Genomic DNA, 21,062 nt, shown 5'->3' with positions numbered 1-21,062 from the left:
CTCTTCTCAACAAATGGCTCTGGAACAACTGGATAGTCATATCCAAAAAAAACTTCACAGTTCCTGAAGGATATTTACTGAACTGTTAAGACTGATTATCTCCAGAAGGCCAGATTATGAGGAATTTTCAAATTAAAATTTTTACATTTCTGATCATTTAGTTAAGGTAGTATCTATTAGGTTTCTCCACTGTCAAGTTACCAATTTTCCCTATGTAATTAATGAGTTATCTGTGGGGACATACTTTGAGACTATGTAAATATTTTATTCCTCATTAAACTTTCATCCAATAGCTTTGGCATCCATCAATGATTCCTGCTTGGCCCAATTATTACTACAATGATTGGAAAATGGTTATTTTTCTAACTCTATCATTCTTTCCACATTATTAATTGGCATTAAACCTTAAAGAAGAGCTTTCTCTTCTCCCTTATTCATTCATTATCAGTATGGGCTCATTGGTTTATCTTGGTCTCCAGCCAGCCTCAACATCCAGCTGGGTACCCAAGGCCATATGCACATGTGTGGGTAAAATGGCCAGGGGGCAGAAAAGAAACTTTTCTGGGACTCTATGACATGGAACAATAATGCACTGTGATTCCAAAATCTGTTGGTGAAGCCCTAATAGGGCCCACGGTGTGATTAGGAGGATATAGGGATGTAACAGTTGACGGAATGAAGGTGAAAGTTTGGAAGAAAATGGGAATGCTTGAATGGATTTTATGTGAAGTGGTTGCATCTCCTTCATCTAAATGTATTCCTGAGATGGATATTATATCTGACCGGGGAACACTTCTATCTAGTATTGTAGAACAGAAGGAATGTAAGTTCACCCTTTGGCCAGTATTAACCGCACATGATAAACAAGAATCTTTAGAATTGCCCAAGCCCATACAAGTTGTTATTTTGAAGCAGTATAGAATACATAGTGGACAAAAAGAGATTACCACTTTAATTAATGACATGTTAGAAGCTGGAGTGCTAGGCCAATAAACTCTCTTAGAATAGCCCTGTGTGGCTCGTGAAAAAGGTGGATGGCTCAGGGGACTAACAGCAGACCATCAAGGCTTAAATAAATTAGTATCGCTGATAACATCAGTATTTCCTGATACGGTTTCAACAGTGGAAGAATACAGGAAGCTAAAGGAGACTGGTTCTCAGGGACTGATCCTGCAAATGCTTTTTTCTCTATCTCAATATAGGAAAAGAGTCAGGTGCAGTTTGATTTCACATGGGAAGGATCCTAATTTACATTTATTGTACTGCCACAGTGTTATTTTCACCAGCTGTCATAATTCAACTGTCATAATTTGGCTAGAAGGGATTTGGACTTGATGCAAGTCTTAAGTATAATAATACACTACACTGATGATATCATGATAACACCAGAAACTGAATATCAAGCTAGGATTGACTTAAATGCAATAGTGACACACATGATCAACAGATGCTAGTTGATAAATCCAACAAAAACCCAAGGGCCCACTCAAATGGTGAAATCCTTAGGAATACCCTGGGCAGGAGCCACCCATGACATTCCACAGGCAACAAGAAATGAACCGTTGTTGCCTACCCCTGGTACTAAGCAAGAAACACAGCACCTGATCAGGTCACTTGGATTTTGTAGGACACATGTTACGTATGTGCAAATATTGCTAGTTACTCTCTATAAAACTACCCAAAAGAAGGCCGTATTTGAATAAGGGACTAAAAAAAAGTAAACTATGTCTGAATTGCAAAAAGTCGTAGCTCTCTTGATGCCTTTGGGCCCTTATGATCCACACTCAGACATGATTTTGGAAGTATCTGCAGCTTGTACAAGTGTTGTAGCTTGCACAGGGAGCCTAGTAGGCTCATGAACAAAATGACCATGGTGACATGGATGGAGGTTATGCATGGACTCAGCAACATGGACTTCCACTCACCAAGGCTGACCTGGCTACAGCCACAGCAGAGTGCCCAATTTGCCAGCAGCAGACACTGAGTCCCTGATATGGCACCATCCCCCAGGGTTATCAGCCAGCTATCTGGTGGCAGGCTGATTACATTGGACTGCTTTCATCATGGAATACTGGAATATACAGTTAGTCTGGATATGAATTTGCCTTTCCACATGCAATGCTTCTGCCAAAACTGCCATCTGTAGACTTATAGAACCCCTTATCCACCATCATGGTATTCCACACAGCATTGCTTCTGATGAAGTAACTCACTTCACAGCAAATGAAGTGCAGCAATGGGTCCATGCTCAAGGAATTCACTTGTCTTATCATGTTCCCCACCATCCTGAAGCAGCTGGCTTAACAGAATGGTGGAATGGCCTTTTTAAGACTCAGTTATAATGCCAGCTAGGTGGTAATACCTTGCAGGGCTGAGGCAATGTCCTCAGGAGGCTGTACAGCCTCTGAATCAGCATCTAATATATGTTGCTGTTTCTCTCACAGACAGGAGTCACGGGTCCAGAATTCAAGGGGTAAAAATGGGAATAGCACCATTCACTATTACCCCTAACGATCAACTAGCAAAAATTTCCCTTCCCATCCCTGTGGCCTTATGCTCTGCTAGTGTAGAGGTCCTAGTTCCAAAGGGATGAATGCTTCCACCAGGAGACACAACAGTGATTCTACTGAACTGGAACCTAAGACTGTTACCCAGCCACTTTGGGCTCCTCACGCCTCTGAATCAACAGGCAAGGAAAGGAATTACACTGTTGGCTGGGGTGATTGACCCTGACTACCAAGGGGTAATTGGGCTGCTGCTACATAATGGAGGTAAGGAAGTATATGCCTGGAATACAGAAGGTCCCTTAAGGCATACTATCATGCTCTGTGATTAAAGTAAATGGAAAACTACAATAACCCAATTCAGGCAAGACTATTAATAGCCCAGACTCTGCAGGCATTAAAGTTTGGGTCACCCCACTAGGTAAAGAACCATGACCAGCTGAAGTGCTTGCTGAGGGCAAAGGGAATATGGAATGGATAGTAGAAGGCACTTATAAATACCAGCTATGACCGCGTGACCAGTTACAGAAATGAGGACTAAAATTTTTGAGTATTTCTTCCTTATTTTGTTATGAGTGTGTGTGTGTGTACAACTAATATTTTTGTTTTGTTCCCTCTCTTATCCTCTTATCTAACATAAAATCTATTAATAATAGTTAGCTCTACATCGCAGTATTTAAGTTCCAGTATATCAAGAAGAGTGAGCATCACTCAATGACTTTGCACCCTGTTCTGAGGAAGGAGTTAGCCTGTTTTCAGCTGTACACATAATATTTGTATCACATTAGGCAGAAGTATGACCTTGTTATTGTCTTTATTTGGAGATTAAGTATGGTTTAAGGAGATGTGTATGGGTGCCACGTTGACAAGGGGTGGACTGTGATGGTCAGTTTTCTATGTCCACTGGGCTAGCTATAGTCCCCACTTACTCAATCAAACACTAATCTAGGTGTTGCTGTGAAGGTATTTTGTAGATGTAATTAACATCTACCATTAGTTGACTTTAGTAAAGGAGATTATCCTTGATAATCCGAGTAGGTCTCATCTAATCAGTTGAAAGGCCTTAAGAGCAAAACTGGGGTTTCCCTGAGGAAGAAGAAATTCTATCTGTGGATGGCAGCATAAGCTCCTGCCAGAGTTTCAGCTTGCCCTTCCTGATGGCCTACCCTTGGATTTTGGACTTGCCTAGCCAGCTGGCACAATCAATCCAATTCCTTGAAATAAATCTCTTTATGTACATACACATATCTATCTCCCACTTGCTCTATTTCTCTGGTAGAATCCTGACTGATACAGAGTATCCAGTTGGGCTTTTAATCCAATGACAAGCGTCCTTATAAGACACAGATGAGGAGAAGACAAATACAAAGGAGAGGGTCATAAGAAGACAGAGGCAGAGATTGTAGTGATGTAGCCACAAGCCAAGAAATGCCTAGATCCACTAGAAGCTGGAAGAAACAAGGAAGGATTCTCCCCTAGAGCCTTCAGAGGGACCATGGCTCTGCCAACACCTTGATTTCAGACTTCTGGCCTCCAGAACTGTATGAGAATAAATTTTTGCTATTTTAAGTCACCAAGTCTGTTGTCATTAGTTATGGCAGACCTAGGAAACTAGCACATATTTTTGTTACTGGGAAGTAGGGTACTGCTTCAATAAAAACCTAGAAATATGGGGCCGGCCCCGTGGCGTAGCGGTTAAGTGTGCACGCTCCGCCGCTGGCGGCCCAGGTTCGGATCCCAGGCGCACACCGATGCACTGCTTGTCAGGCCATGCTGTGGCGGCGTCCCATATAAAGTAGAGGAAGATGGGCACGGATGTTAGTCCAGGGCCAGTCTTCCTCAGCAAAAAGAAGAGGATTGGCATGGATGTTAGCTCAGGGCTGATCTTCCTCACACACACACAAAAAAAAACTAGAAATATGAAAGTGCCTTTGGCTTGGGATAATGTGTAGAGGCTGGAAGAATTTTGAGGTGTGTGATAGAAAAAGCCTAGATTGCCTTCAAGAGACTATTGGAAGAAATATGGACATTAAAGGCGCTGTTGGAGAGTTCAGAAGGAAGTGAAGAAGACAGTAGAAGAAGCTTCTGCCATCTTAGAGAATACATATATCATCATGAACAGAATATTAATCGAAATATGAACATTAAAGGTGCTTCTGGTGAGGTTTCACACAAAAATGAGGCACACGTCATTGGAAACTGGAGGAAAGACTATCCTTGTTATATATAGTGGCAGAAAACTTGGTGGAATTGTGTTCTACAGTTGTACGGAAAGTAGAACTTGTAAGGAATGAACTTGGATATTTAGCTGAGAGATTTTCAAGTAAAGTACAGTAGTCCCCCCTTATCCACAGGGGATAAGTTCTAAGACCCCCAGTGGATGCATGAAACTGCAGATAGTACCAAACCCTATGTATACTATGTTTTTTCCTACACATACATACCTATGATAAAGTTTAATTTATAAATTAGGCACAGGAAGAGATTAACAACAATTAATAATAAAATAGAACAATTATAACAATATACTGTATTAAGAGTTACTGTAGATCTTAGCAACCTCAGGGTATGATTTCTTTTCTTTCCTTATTAAGTCGAGAACTTGTACCTTTTCACTTAAAGGAAGCACTTGACAGCTTCTCTGGCATATTCAAATTGCAAGTATCACTACACTTGCACTCTGGGACCATTATTAAGTAAAATAAGGGTAACCTGAACACAAGCACTGTGATACGGTGACAGTCAACCTGATAACCAAGATGGCTACTAAGTAACTAATGGGTGGGTAACGTACACAGCATGGATACTCTGGACTATAGGATGATTAACATCCTGGGCAGGATGGCGTGAGAGTTTATCATGCTATGCAGAATGGCACACAATTTAAAACTAATGAATTGTTTATTTCCAGAATTTTCCATTTAAATTTTCAGACTGCAGTTGACCACGGATAACTGAAACCACGGAAAGCAAAATCACGGATACGGGGGGACTACTGTACCGAAGGTGTGGCTGGTTTTGTCTTGCTGCTTATAGTAAAAGGTGAGACAAAAGAAATACATTGAGTAAGAAACTATTAAGCAAAAAAGAACCAACCCAATGATTTGGTATATTCTCATCCTACCCATACTGTATAGAATGATAAAATTAGAAAATTCACTATTGGGAACTAGTGCTACGGAGAAAAAGCCACAGGTATGGCTAGACAATCTTTTCCTAAAGATATTAGGTATGTGACTCATGGATCCACTGAACCATCTCAGCAGAATCCAGGAATAGAGAGGGGATTATCCAGTAAAGATCTGTGGGGTCCCTCTTGTCTAATGGGGACATACACAGGAGAGACAAAAGGCTTTTGAGAATGTTATATGCGTAGAACACTGCCAGCTTGAACTGAAAGGGACAGATACAGACAAAATGAGAGAAGGCTATCAGACTTCCAAAATTTTACAGGCAGGAAACAGGCTGATGATACTACCTAGCTGTAAACATGTACTACCCTGCAAGAAAAAGGAAGAATGACTTCAAGAGCAGAGCCTCGGGTACAGTCAGAGAGTAGAGGTGTGGGCCCAGAGGCAGAGGCCAGTGGAGCCACAGTAGGCAGTGCAGGGACTGGACGTGTTGCCATAGGTCCAGAAGACAGAGCCACAATGGGCCCAAACGGCAGGACATCCAGCCACAGAGGATTATCTCCAGGCCTTGAAACCTAACGGAATTGCCCTGCTGGATTTCAAATTTGTTTGGGACCAGTGACCCTTTATTCCTTCCAATTTATCTCTTTTGGAATGAGAATGTCTATCTTATGCTTATCCCACCATTGTATCTTGGAAGCAGATAATGTGTCTTCTAGTTTCACAGATCCACAGATTAAGAGGAAGTTTGCCCCAGATGGATCATACCCAGAGTCTCATCCTACCTGTACCTGATTTAGATGATTTAAATAATAAGACCTGGGGCTTTGTGAGTTGATGATACTTAGATGAGATTTGGGGCCTAGAGTTGATGCTATAATGGGTTAAGACTTTGGCGGATGCTGGGATGTGGTGAATGTATTTTGCACATGGGATGGATGTGAATTTGGGGACCAGAGGATGAACTGTAATGGGCTAAATAGTGGCCCCCCAAAAATTGTCAATATGCTAACACCCAGACTCTGTGAATGTTACCTTATTTAGGACAAGGATCCTTGCAGATGTAGTTAAGGATCCTGAGTTGAGATCATCCTGGGTTACCTGGGCGGACCCTAAATCCACTGACAAGTGTCCTTATAACAGACAGAAGAGAAGGGAGTGATGCTGTGGTTCCAGGGCACCATTCAGGTCACCATCACATTGGCCAAGAGGAGCAGCATGGTCTTCCTGGTGTTCGTGGCAGGTGATGATGGGCAGTCTACACATGGCTGCAAGTTGGGAAGATGAGAAAGTGACAGAAGCATCCTCAAACAGTTCTGTTGCTGTTAAAATCAATATCAAAAGATGCACTCACTAACAGCAGAAACATCAGTTGCAAATGGGAGCCAGTCAGAAAGTTTAGTCTCTGTTTCATCCCTCATTTGAACCCAATTATACTTCTGAAAACTCTCAGTCCAGATTTGTGATACGCCACCCACCTCTCCTAATACAAAGTCATATACTTAAACAGGACAAGAAAGTTCAAGCCATGTCACTCCCTCTCAGAAGCCTAGTCAATGTTCAAATCAGAGACCTACTCAGAATCTCACAGTCAGAGGGAAAAAACTAACCAAAACATTTGAAGAAAGGAAAGAAAAGTAAAAGAACAAAGAGAGATTAAGAAGGAAATTGAGGGGGCCAGCCCAGTGGCATAGCAGTTAAATGCGCGTGCTCTGCTTCGGTGGCCCGGGGTTCGCAAGTTCGGATCCCAGGTGCAGACCGATGCACCGCTTGTCAAGCCATGCTGTGGCGGCGTCCCATATAAAGTAGAGGAAGATGGGCACGGATGTTAGCCCAGGGCCAATCTTCCTCAGCAAAAAGAGAAGGATTGGCAACAGATGTTAGCTCAGGGCTGATCTTCCTCAAAAAAAAAAAGGAAATTGAGGAGGAAAACCAGGAAAGAAATGTTGGATATTAAAAGAAAGCAAGAAGAGTCGACAAACAGGATGTAAGAGCAAAGAAACAGAAAACGCTGAAGATAGGGCAGCTCAAAGATATATAAAACAGCAGATTGCACTGGACCATGCAGAAAGTGCTGCTCACTTTACAAGACAAAGGACAAAGTAGAAGCTGCCAAAGCTGCTGCTGTGCTGAAAACAGGCAGAAGTGGCAGAAGTAGAATTCCAGAGGGAATCTTATGCAAGAGAAAGAAACACTATTGCAATAATTCATTTCTGTCTTCCTGATGGTTCTTCCTTTATAAATCAGTTCCCTCTGGATGCTCCTCAAGAAAAAGCACACAATTTGCTACATAGTTTACTGCACAGAAAGACCAACTACATCCATAGTACACTCTTCCGGTCGAGACGTTTGGAGACTGTTGGCCACAGTACTGTCTGTATCCATGCCCTGTCATCTGGATATTGATTAGCAATTTCTTATTGTGCTCCTCCTGCACAGACTTCTTTGATAACAACATCATCAAAACACTCAAATTGTGCACCACCTAGCAACTCAGAAAAAAAGAGAACCAGCTAGAAAAAAGTGCCTGAAAAGCATGGGGAAGACTTCAAAAAGGAAGGGAGATAGATTAAGGATTTAAGATGATGGTGAAGATGAAAACACTTGGAATGCAAATTCTATTCAACAGATGTAGTGAGACTAGCACAATATGTGCAATAATCATTGTTTTTCTTACTTTTTTTTTCTTTTGGTGAGGAAGATTAGCCCTGAGCTAACATCCGTTGCCAATCCTCCTCTTTTTGCTTGAGGAAGACTGTCCCTGAGCTAACATCTGTGCCCATCTTCCTCTATTTTATATGTGGGATGCCTGCCACAGCATGGCTTGACAAGCGGTGCACAGGTCTACGCCCAGGCTCTGAACCTGCGAACCCCGGGCCGCCGAAGAGGAACGCACGAACTTAACCACTGCGCCACCAGGCCAGCCCCTCTCTTACAATTTAATTCAACTAAAATTCTACTGGGGAAGTAAGACTGCTTTATGTTTTCCAACTAGTCTATATTTTAAAGTCTATCTCTCATCCTGCTTAGTGGGTGTAGGTTAAAACTGTTTAACTCAGAAAAGTCAGGAAATAAAATAACTAACTGGCTGCGAAGTCCCTACATATGGTAACCAACTGTTAGAAATCTAAAGGTCTGACACAACTACTGTCAATCAGTTTTCTTATACAGTATTTCATGTGCCCAGTATCCCTACACTCTCAGATGGCATGTTTCGTTCAGAGATATTTTGCTCTAAAACTCTTAAGCCCACACAAAGTCACTGGTACATCACTGAGTAATATGACACTGGGTCAGATGCATTTTAATTAAGCAATCAGATAATTATTTATGTGTTTTTTTTGTGTGTGAGGAAGATCAGCCCTGAGCTAACATCCATGCTAATCCTCCTCTTTTTGCTGAGGAAGACCGGCTCTGAGCTAAGATCTATTGCCAATCCTCCTCCTTTTTTTTTTCTTTCCCCCAAAGCCCCAGTAGATAGTTGTATGTCATAGCTGCACATCCTTCTAGTTGCTGTGTGTGGGACACGGCCCCAGCATGGCCAGAGAAGCGGTGCGTCGGTGCGTGCCCAGGATCCAAACCTGGGCCGCCAGTAGCGGAGTGCACGCACTTAACCAATAAGCCATGGGGCCGGCCCTAATTATTTATGTTTATCCTTTCTCTTATCACTCATCAACTGCAAGCAAAATCTTGTAGTTTTTAATCCTACTTAAATATTGAATGAAAAATCTTTTCAAAAAGAAAAATAGCCATAGGAGACCTGTAATAGCACTTATGACAAGGTTATAACTAAAGATACTGTTTCCATCATCCATATGAAGATCTATCAAAAGATTTCTTGACCCTCAAGTACCAGGAAATCTTTACTATAGAGGAATTACTGATTTCTCTGTGGGTGCATTGTAATTCATGTGTCTGATTGCACTTCTTACTCTGCTATGTCTTCACAGAATATCACATATAAATCTAGACTTCAAAGTTTTCAGCTGTGTAGGATTGTTGACCAGCATGCCTACATTCTAAAACTTGTGTTGGTATTTTCTTCTTTTTATTTCCTTTTATCCTAATATTTATCTGTTTATACTTAGAAGCTTCCTAAAAACCACAGGAAAATGACAGCGACAAGTAGATAAACAAACAAATACAAACTAACTGGGGATGTGACCATTTCTAATTCTTCTTTGGAAGATCTGGAAGGAAGATTCAGGGAGGGGTTGAGTACTGATGATAAGGAAAAAGCTGCCATGCATGGCCAGAATCATCAGCCTCCAAATAGTAGTAACATGTAGAATACGAAGAAGAAGATTCTTCACTGTCATCCACTGAATTCCTTACAATTTAGTGATCCCTCTCCTGGGGCACAAAAATTCAATTTCTAGACAAATACCTAACAAATAATGATGGTTGTACATAAAGAAATAAGTCGAGGAATTTCACCACCAAATTGTCAATTATAATGAAAACCTACTGCCATTGCAAATGTTCAAAGGATAGAATGCTATGTAACCACTAAAATTATGTACAAAATCATTTGTGGACACGGAAAAATATTTATGTAACACTCCTAATGTTTCTTTTTTTTTAGAAAAAGCAACCATTCTTATTCGCTTTACTTTGTGGGGGATCAGAATTGGCCACCCCAAAATGTGTCTCTTTGGCTTGATTATTTTTAGACTATTTTAGATTATTAGAGACTTTGAAAGAAACTTTGACCTTCCCCCTAACTGACTAAAAGAATTTAAGATAGAAAGCTTTCCCCAGGACAGGCCATCACCATAGATAACTCTGGGTAAAGCCCATTCTTACCAAAGTTCTGTCTGCCAAACATTTGCTTTTCCATCTCCATGTGAATTGTCTTCCTCCCCTTTGAAGTCCCAAACCACTACCCCCAACATCCTCCTTTGTCTTTAGCTGAAGATGGCATTTAAGGTGGCGGGATTCGGACATTCTGGTGAGCTACTCAGCTTTCTTGGGTTCCTCTCATGTATAGATGTTATAAAGTATTGTTTGATTTTCTCCTATTATTGTCTCACGTCAATTTAATTCTTAGACCAGCCAGAAGGACCCAGAGGGTAGAGGAATTGTCTTCCTCCCCTACAACTTTATCCTCCCATTATTTTTTATATTATAGGATAAACCAAGAAAGTCATTATGTTAATGTCATTATGATTCCTCTACCAAAAAAGATACATAAGTATAATATCAAAGAAGTAGAAGTTCTGTAACTTTAATCTGAATTGGAAATAAGCTCTGTATTTTTTTTCTCCTAAGAAAAAAAGGCTGACTTCTGCTTCTGGGAAAATAAAGTAAATATACTTTTCCCTATTCCTCCTGCTAAGTACAACTAAAAACCCTGTACACTATATATAAAACAAGGAAGAGAAGACTCTGCCAGTTGGAGAGAAGGCAGACAAGCAAGGGACCGCAAAACCTGAGGAACATTATAGCAGTGACTCCCTTGAGTTTTCTTTTCACCTCATATATCCCAGAGTAGGTGCTAGAGAAGCTGGCAACCCAAAAATGCCAATGGGCACAGACAAAAACAGCTCCAAAAAAGTCTGCTTTTTTTAGTCAAAGGACTAGGAAAGGGACAACGCAGCAAGACAGAAAACTTTTAATAATAACCACTTTACTCCAGCCAAGCATCACGTAAGAAAATGTGGGTCCCAACTCCATCCCATCAGCAAAAGCCAAGTGGAGAGCATACACATGCACTCTTGTCGGGCTGTAACAAGGTGCTATACCCCCTACAACACTGGCGTGGTATTAGAAAAGACCAAGTGGGGAGCCAAGGTTCATGCCTTCTGGGCAATAATGAGCCTCCTCACTCAGCGCTATCGGTGGAGAAACCATGTGGGGCCTGGGCTTCCACCCGAAATCAGCAGTAACGAGGCATCCTTCTACCCTGCTGGAGTTAGTGTCAGAGAAGGCCTAGCGGAGAATCAGAACTTCCACCAGTCACCTCAAATACAGCAATATAGGCAGGTTGAAGGGAAAAGTATGGAAAAAGATATGTCATGCAAACATCAACCAAAAGAAAGCAAAAGTATTGTCAACTATACCTCAATAAAGCTGGAAAAAAAGAAAGCAGAAGTAGCTATATTAATATCAGATAAAGTAGACTTCAGAGAAAAAAATTACCAGAGACAGAGAGGGACATATAATGATAAAAAAGTCAATCCATCAAGAAAGACAAAGCAATCCTAAATGTATACACAGCAAACACAGAAGCAAAAGATGACAAAACTGAAAAGAGAAACAGACAAATTATAGTTGGAAACTTCAACACTCCTTCTCTCAACAATTCACAGAACAACTAAAAAGAAAACGAGCAAGAATACTAAAGAACTCAATAACACAATGATGGAACAGGATCTAGATTTATAGAAAACACCACCCAAAAACAGTAGAGTACACATTCCTTTCAAGTGTCCATGGAACATACACCATAAACAAACCTCAACAATTTTATAAGAATTGAAATCATATAGGTGTTTTCTCTGACCACTCTGGAGTCAAACTAGAAATCAATAACAGAAAGTTAACAGGAAAACCTCCAAACACTTGGAAACTAAACAACACACTTCTAAATAATCCATGCTTCAAAGAGGAAGTCTCAGAGGAAACAAAAAATACAATGAGCTGAATGAAAATGAAATTACATTTATAATTTGTGGAATTATAAATTCCTAAAGCAGTGCTGAGAGGAAAATATATAGCACTAAATGCATATATTTGAAAGAGGAAAGTCTCAAATCAAAAATCTAAGGTGCCACCCTCAAAAACCTAGAAAAAAAGACCGTATTGGGGATATGTTGTTTAAGGGTACAAACTCGGAACTAGTAGATAAACAGGTCCTGGAGCACTAACGCACAGCACAGTGACTACAGCCAACCATACTGTATTACAAACTTCAAAGGTGCTAAGAGACTAGATCTTAATTGTTCCCACCACAAAAAAGAAATGATAACTATGTGACGTAATAGAGGTGTTAGCTGACACTACGGTGGTCATCATATTGCAATATATAAATGTATCAAATCATGGGCTGGCCTCGTGGTTTAGTGGTTAAGTGCACGCACTCCGCTGCTGGCAGCCCGGGTTTGGATCCCGGGTGCCCACCAACGCACCGCTTCTCCGGCCGTGCTGAGGCCGCATCCCACATACAGCAACTAGAAGGATGTGCAGCTATGACATACAACTATCTACTGGGGCTTTGGGGGAAAAAATAAATAAAATTATAAAATAAATAAATGTATCAATACATTGTACACCTTAAACTTACACAATGTTATGTCAATTATATTTCAATTTTTTAAAAAAAGAGAAAAAAGGACCATAATAAACCCAGAGCAAGCAGAAGGAAAGAAATAATAGAAAAGAGCAGAAATTAATGAAGTTGGAAACAGAAAAACAATAGATAAAAATCAATGAAACAAAAAGCTGATTCTTTGAAAAGAACAATAAAATTGATAAACTTTTAGCAAAACTGATGAAAAAATTGAGAAGACACAAATTACCAATATCAGGAATGGAAAAGACTATCACTACAGACCCTGAAGACTTCAAAAGGATAATAAAGAGAATATTATAAACAATTATACACATATAAATTTGATAACTTAGATGAAATGGATCAATTCCTCAAAAAACACAAACTACCACAAATCCCCTGATATGAAATAATTTGAATAGCCCAAAGTTATCAAGGAAATTTAATCCATAATTTAAAACTCACCAAAAAAATAAATCTCTGGCCCAGATGGTTTCCCTGGAGAATTTTACCAAACTTTTAAAAAAGAATTAACACCAATTACATAATCGCTTACAGGAATTGGAAGAGGAGGTAGCTTCCTAATTCATTCTATGAAGTTAGGATTTCCCTGTGATAGGCTGAAAGGGGGCCCCTAAAAGATATCCACATCCTAATCTTTGGAACCTATAAATATGACCTTATATGGCAAAAACAAAAGGATCTTGGCAGATATGATTAAGGATCTTGAGATAAGGAGAATCGCCTGGATTACCCAGGTGGGTCCTAAACGCAATCACATGTATCCTAGCAAGAGGGAGGCAAAAGATTTAACACACACACAGAAGGCAATGATGGAAAGACAGAGCAGAAGAGACATTTGAAGATGCTGGCCATGAAGTACAGAGTGATGCAGCTACAAACTAAGGAATAGCTGCAATCCCCAGAAGCCAAAAAAGGCAAGGAACAGATTATCCCTTAGAGCCTCTGGAGGGAGTACAGCCCTGCCAACACTTTGATTTTGGCCTAGTGATACTTATTTTTGATGTCTGGCCTCCAGAACTGTGAGAATAAATTTCTCTTGTTTTAAGCCACCAAGTTTGTGGTCATTTGTTGCAGCAGCTACATGAGTCTAATACATACCCTGATTACAAAATTAGAAAAATACAGTGCAAAAAAGAAAACTACACACCAATATCACCTATGAATATAGAGGCAAAAATTCTTGACAAAATATTAGCAAATATAATTCAGCAATATATTAAAAGAATTATACACCATGAACAACTAGGGTTTATTCCAGGAATGCAGGACAGGTTGAATATTCAAAAATCAATCCACGTCATCCACCACATTAACAGGATTTTAAAAATCACATGGTCATATCAATCAATGTAGAAAAAGCATTTGACAAAATCCAACACTCATACCTGCAAACAAATAAATAGAAATAGGAATAGGAAAATAGGAATAGAGGAACTTCCTCAACTTGATAAAAAGCATCTAAAACAAAACAACAGCTAACATTATACTTAAGGTGAAAGACTGAAGATCAAGAGCAAGACAAGGATATCCATTCTCACAACTCTTACTCAACATAGTGCTGGAAGTTCTAACCAGTGCAACAAGGCAAGAAATGGAAATGAAAGGCATACAGAATAAAAAGACAGAAAGAAAACTGTCCCTATCTACAGATGACATGATTGTCTATGTAGAAAATTCCCAGGAATCTACAAGAAAACTCCTAAAGCTAATAATTGAGTTCAGCAAGGTCACACAAAACAAGATAAACTTACAAAAACCAATTGTATTTCTATGTTAGCAATGAAAACGTGGACTGCAAAATAAAAAATTTAAAACCATTTATAATCACTCAGCAATATGAAATACTTGAGTATAAATCTAACAAAACATGTAAAAGACTTGTGAGTTAAAAACTACAACACATTAGGAATCTTGAGAAAGAAGAACAAAGCTGGAGGCATCAGGCTCTTTGATTTCAAACTATATTACAAAGCTATAGTAATCAAAATAGCATGGGGTCTTGGCATAAAAATAGACACACAGATCAATGGAACAGAATAGAGAGCACTGAAATAAACCCACGCACATATGGTCAATTTATGACAAAGGAGCCAAGGATAAACAATGGGGGAAAGTCAGTCTCTTCAATAAACAGTGTTGGGAAAACTGGACAGCCACGAGCAAAAAATGAAACCAGGCCCACTATCTTACACCACACACAAAAATTAACTCAAAATGGATTAAAGACTTGAATGTAAGACCTGAAAACGTAAAACTCCTAGAAGAAAAACATGTGGTAAGCTCCTTGACATTGGCCTTGGGGATGATTTTTTGGATCTGACTCCAAAAGCAAAGGCAACAAAAGCAAAAATAAACAAGTGGGACTACATCAAACTAAAAAGCTTCTGCACAGCAAAGGAAACCATCAACAAAATGAAAAGGCAACATACAGAATGGGAGAAAATATTTGTAAATGATATGTCTGATAAGGGGTTAATATACAAAATATATAAAGAACGCACACAACTCAATAGCAAAAAAACAAACAATTCGATTAAAAATGGGCAGAGGATCTGAATAGACATTTTTCCAAAGATATACAGATGGCCAATAGGTACATGAAAAGATGCACAACATCACTAATCATCAGGGAAATGTAAATCAAAACCACAATGAGATATCACCTCACACCTGTTAGAATGGCTATTATCAAAAAGACAAGAAATAACAAATGTTGGTGAGGATGTGGAGAAAAGGGAACCCTTGTGCACTGTTGGTGGGAATGTAAATTGGTGCAGCCACTATAGAAAATAGTATGGAGGTTCCTGGAAAAAAAATAGAACTACCATACAATCTAGCAATTCCACTTCTGGATATTTACCCGAAGAAAAAGAAAACGTTAATTCGAAAAGATATATGCACCCCCATGTTCACTGCAGCATTATTTACAATAGCCAAGATATGGAAACAACCTAAGTGTCTATCAACAGATGAATAGATAAAGAAAATGTGGTATATATGTACAATGGAATATTATTCAGCCATAAAAAAGGAAATCTTGACATTTGTGACAACATGGATGGACCTTGTGGGCATTATGCTAAGTGAAATAAGTGAGAGAGAGAAAGACAAATACTGTATGATCTCACTTACATGTGGAATCTAAAAAAAAAAAAAACCAAGCTCACAGATACAGAGAACAGATTGCTTGTTGCCAGAGGTAGTGGGGGAGAATGGGTGAAGGGGGTCAAAAGGCACAAACTTCCAGTTATAAAATACATAAGTCATGGGGATGTAATGTACAGCATGGCAACTATAGTTAATAATACTGTATTACATATCTGAAAATTGCTAAGAGTAAATCTTAGAAGTTCTCATCACAAGAAAAAACAATTCTGTAACTATGTATGGTGACAGATGTTAACTAGACTTATTGTGGTGAACATTTTGCAATATATACAAATATCGAATCATTACATTACACACCTGAAACTAATATAACGTTGTTAGTCAATTATACTTCGGAAAAAAAGACAGCATGGTATCGGTGAAAGAATAGACAAATACATCAATGGAACAAATAGAGAGCCAGGAAACAGACCCACACAAATACGGTCAACCGATCTTTGACAAAGGAGCAAAGGCAACTCAATGGAGAAAGACAGCCTTTTCAACAAATGATGCTGAAATAATTAGACATCCATATGCCAAAAAAAAAAAAACCAGAAGAATCATCTAGACACAGTCCTTATACCTTTCACAAAAATTAACTCTAAATGAATCCTAGACCTATATCCAAAACACAAAACTATAAAACTTCTACAAGATTAACAAGGGAAAAATCCAAGTGACTCTGGATTTGGCGACGCTTTTAAATACAACAGCAAAAGTATGATTCATGAAAGAAAAATTGACAAGTTGGATTTTATTAAAATTTAAAAATTCTGCTCTCTGAAACACACTGTTAAGAGAATAAAGAGACAAGCCACAGAATGGGAGAACATATTTGCAAAACACATATCTGATAAAGGACTTGTATTTAAAATATACAAAGAACTCTTAAAATTCAACAATAAGAAAACAAACAACCCAATTAAAAAATGGGCAAAAGATCTGAATAAACACTTGACCAAAGAAGATATACAGATGGCAAATAAGCATGTAAAACTATGTTCAACATCATTTTTCATTAGGGAATTGCAAATGAAAACAACAATGAGATACCACTACACACCTATTAGAATGGTTAAAATCCAAAAAACTGACAATACCAAATGCTGACAAGGATGTGGAGCAACAGGAATGTTCATTCACTGCTATTGAGAATGCAAAATGGTGAAAAACTTTGGAAGACAGTTTGGCAGTTTCTTACAAAGCTAAATAGTCTTACTATATGATCTAGCAATTGCACTCCTAGTTATCTATCCACCCAAATGAATTGAAAACTTACATCCACACAAAAATCTGCATATAAATGTTTATAGCAGCTTTATTCATAATCACCAAAAACTGGAACAACCAAGATGTCCTTCAGTAGGTGAATGGATAAGCAAACTGTGCTACATCCATACAATGGAATACTATTCAGTGATAAAAATCAATGAGCTATGAAGCCATGAAGACATGGAGGAACCTTAAATGCAAATTGCTAAGTGAAAGAAGCCAACCTGAAAAGGCTACAGACTGTATAATTCTAATTATATGACATTTTAGAAAAGGCAAAACTATAGAGACAGTAAAAAAATCAGTGGTTGCCAGAGGTTCAGGCAGAGCGAGAGGAAGGATGAATAGCTGAAGCACAGATGAAACTGCTCTGTATGAAACTGTAATGGTGGACATATGTCATTATGCATTTGTCAAAATCCATAAAATGTGCCACACAAAGAGTGAACCTTACTGTAAACTGTACACTATAATAATAATGTATCAATATTGGTTAATTGTAACAAATGTACCACACTAATGCAAGATATTAATAATAAGGGAAACTATGTGGGGGCAGGGGAGGCCAGAACGGTATATGGAACTATATGTGCTATTTTCTCAATTATTCTGTAAATCTAAAACTGTACTTAAAAATTAAGTCAATTAATTATTTTAAATGCACTTAGCATACAATCCAGCAATTGCACTCATATGCATTCATCCCATACAAAAACTTTACACAAACAATCATAGCATCTTTATTCACAACAGCCAAAAAAGGAAACAACCAAGATGTCCTTCAGCTAGTGACTGGTTAAGCAAACTGTGGTACATCCACATCATGGAATACCATTCAGCAATAAAAAGGAACAAACTATTCATATACACAACAATCTGGATGAATCTCCAGAGAATTGTGCTGAGAATAAAAAAGGCCAGTCCAAAAGGTTACATACTGTATGATTCCATTTATATGACATTCTTGAAATGACAAAATTATAGAATTGGAGCACAGATTAGTGGTCTCCAGGTGTTAAGGAGGGAGTGTGCAAGGAGGGAAGTGGTTGTGGCTGTTAAAGAGCAACACGGGGGATCCTTGTGGTGATAAAAATGTTCTGTATGTCAATATCCTGGTTATCATATTGTACTAAGGTTTTGCAAGATGTTACCATTGGGTTCGGAAACTGGGTAAACGGTACATTGCATTTGAATCTACAATCATCTCAAAATTAAAATTAATCTATAAAGAAAAAAGAAAGAAAAAATATGAAAAAGTAGTCTCCTCCTTACCTCAAGGAAGCTCTGGGGTGATTTCCCATTAGCTGGCATGTTCACGTGGGTCTCAGAGCTGGAGGGGCGTCTGTAAGTGGGCTTCAGTCAGAATGAGTGGAAGATCTTGCAGCCTCCAGTAAGGGAAAGCTCAACAGCTCCACAGAGACGCCAAGAATTCCTAAAAGGACAGTATTCATGTCATCAGCGTCATTCTACATTCACGCCACAAAGTTCAGCAACCCCCACTCTCAGTATTAGTCAGGGTGGATTATGGAAACAATCATGATATTTGGAGTCAAATTAATGAGCTCAGAGTCCTTTATTTATGAGTGGCTCCACACATTACCTAGCCAGCCCGTCCCTCAATTCCAGGTTCAAGGCAGATCTGGGTCTGGGGGGGAGGGTGGAACTGGGGAAGTGAAGTGCTGAAGCCCCATGGGGTGGGCAGGGGAAGGACTTGTCCAAGGGGACCTGGTGGGTGATGTGGCGGCAAGAAACCTGGAAACCTGGTAATCTGAATGAAAGGGATCTCTTCCGCCCTCTTTAATTATTTTGCCATTTTAGGGTGAAAAATCCCTCTTAAAGTCTTCTACAATGAAGCTCTCAGACTCTTCTTTCCAGAAGATAGTAAAACATTAATAATATTATTTATTAAATCAACAAATGGGGGGGGACATGCTGCTACTAACTTACACCAAAAAGCATTTGACACCATTCAGCAGTTATTACTAATAAAAACTCAAACTAAAATTAGAGAACTAAATCAGCTAAATATCATAAAAACCATTTACAAGACATAGCCCTGAAATACTACTCTAAAAAGTAAAATGATGTAGATATTGCCATTAAAATTAGCAACAAGATAGGGACGTCTGATACAACTCAAAACTGTTTCTCTGGCTCTAGCTCACACTGTAGATAATGAAACAATCAGAATAAATATTGCAAAGAAGTGAAAATGCAGCTTTCTTTGCCAATGATATGATTTTATGCCTGGAAAACCTACCAGACTCTACTAGAATTCATAGAGTAATTTGACAAGAGGCTGGATACAAGTTAAAATTATAAGAGCAGATAGTTTTTCATCTATAATAGCAATGATCAAATGAAAATGGGAAAAAAATCCATTCATAATGATAGCAAGAAATACACAAAATATGTAAAATAAACTTTTTAAGGCTCTGTACCTATACGATTAAAATCATTTTTAAAAAATTGACAAATATAAAATAATCACACAGACATACCACATCCCTGGACAAGAAGATTTAATAAAAATGTCAACCCTCCCAAAAGCATTATGTTAAAGTAATGTAAAGAGTAAATAAAAAAAGAAAAATTAAACACAAAGCTCAATAATAATAACATGATGTATATAAAATGCTGTGGAATGCAGCTAAAGAGATTCTTAAAGGGAAATTCATGTTCTTAAATGTTTTTTAACGGAGAAAGGCTGAACATTAACGAATTAACATCCAATTTAAGAAGTTAAAGAGAAAAAAGTACAGATAGCAGAAATTAAGGAAATAGAAAACAAAGGTACATCAGAGAGGATCAACAAGCCAAAAGTTGGTTCTCTGAAGGCTAATAAAATTAGCAAACCTATGGGGAGACTGATAAAGGAAAAATCTAAACACACACTAGTAAGAACTGACAAGATGCAATAAGGAATCTAAAAGCTGACCACCCCACAAGCCCCCATCCCTGATCAGCAGAGATTCTCATTCACTAGATTCTTTAATTCTCCAACAAGTGACCCCACAAACTGACAATTTATCATTCCCAAAAGCCAACAAAGCCATCACCTCAAAATCACCTCAGTGACTGTCACGCCATAAACCCTCGTGCACTCTCTATAGCGCCGCGCGCCAATTAGACTTAAACGGCCTCTGAGGGCCACTTCCGTTTCCTGTCCTCACCCCTGACATTGCCCCTTTTGGGGCTGTTGGTTTCGCATACGATCCTAAGGGCTGTGATGCTGTGGTCTACTCACTCTGAACCAGGTGCGATTATGGATCGGCAGACTTTGTCCACGAGTGGCGTTGTCGGGCGAGGAACATGGCTGCGCCGAGGCGTTCCTCCATGAGGGCCGCCATCTTGGCGTCCATTCCGTACAGTGGGTTGTTCCACAGAAGGCGGGGGCGGGGGGCATTGTTCAGGGGTAGAAACCTTCTGAGGGCAAGCTTCCGGGAGGAGCTGCTGTTTGAAACTGGGTTCTGTAGATCTGCCCAAAGTTTATAGAAGTAGAGGTGCCCACCCCCATCCCCGGGGGGAGGGGAGATGTGTTCTAATCTTCAAGGGCGATACCACTGGTGGGGGGGAGTCAGGATTACAGTTTCCGCCCCGGGGATGTCTCAGTATTAAAGGAGAAGTTAGGATGGTACAGTCCCTGTCCTGGCCTATTCCACTGGGCAAGAGAGGGAAGGAGTCAGGATGGTACAATCCTCTCCTTGG

At 39.3% G+C, this 21,062-nt stretch overlaps 1 protein-coding gene and 1 pseudogene across 3 annotated transcripts in view; one reads left to right on the top strand and one right to left on the bottom strand.

Moving 5' to 3' along the window:
* The window catches only part of ZNF157 (zinc finger protein 157), a 30,525-nt gene extending 9,729 nt beyond the window's left edge, over window positions 1–20,796 (bottom strand). The window contains exons 1-3 of one of the 3 annotated variants that reach the window (XM_058535736.1): window positions 20,414–20,593; window positions 18,627–18,786; window positions 6,671–6,903 (exon numbers count right to left, since the gene is read on the bottom strand). Coding sequence is in view for 2 of the 3 variants with exons in the window: in XM_058535735.1 (XP_058391718.1) it covers window positions 18,627–18,665 (39 nt within the window). In the remaining variant the exon portion in view is untranslated. The other 2 variants (XM_058535735.1, XM_058535734.1) reach the window with 2 other exon arrangements.
* LOC131400915 (UBX domain-containing protein 4-like) lies at window positions 6,797–8,270 on the top strand (annotated as a pseudogene).
* Window positions 20,797–21,062: the final 266 nt, after the last annotated feature.

The sequence above is a fragment of the Diceros bicornis genome, chromosome X (assembly GCF_020826845.1).
Source record: "Diceros bicornis minor isolate mBicDic1 chromosome X, mDicBic1.mat.cur, whole genome shotgun sequence".
Classification (NCBI taxonomy): domain Eukaryota; kingdom Metazoa; phylum Chordata; class Mammalia; order Perissodactyla; family Rhinocerotidae; genus Diceros; species Diceros bicornis.
This window is presented reverse-complemented; position numbering and strand designations above follow the sequence as displayed.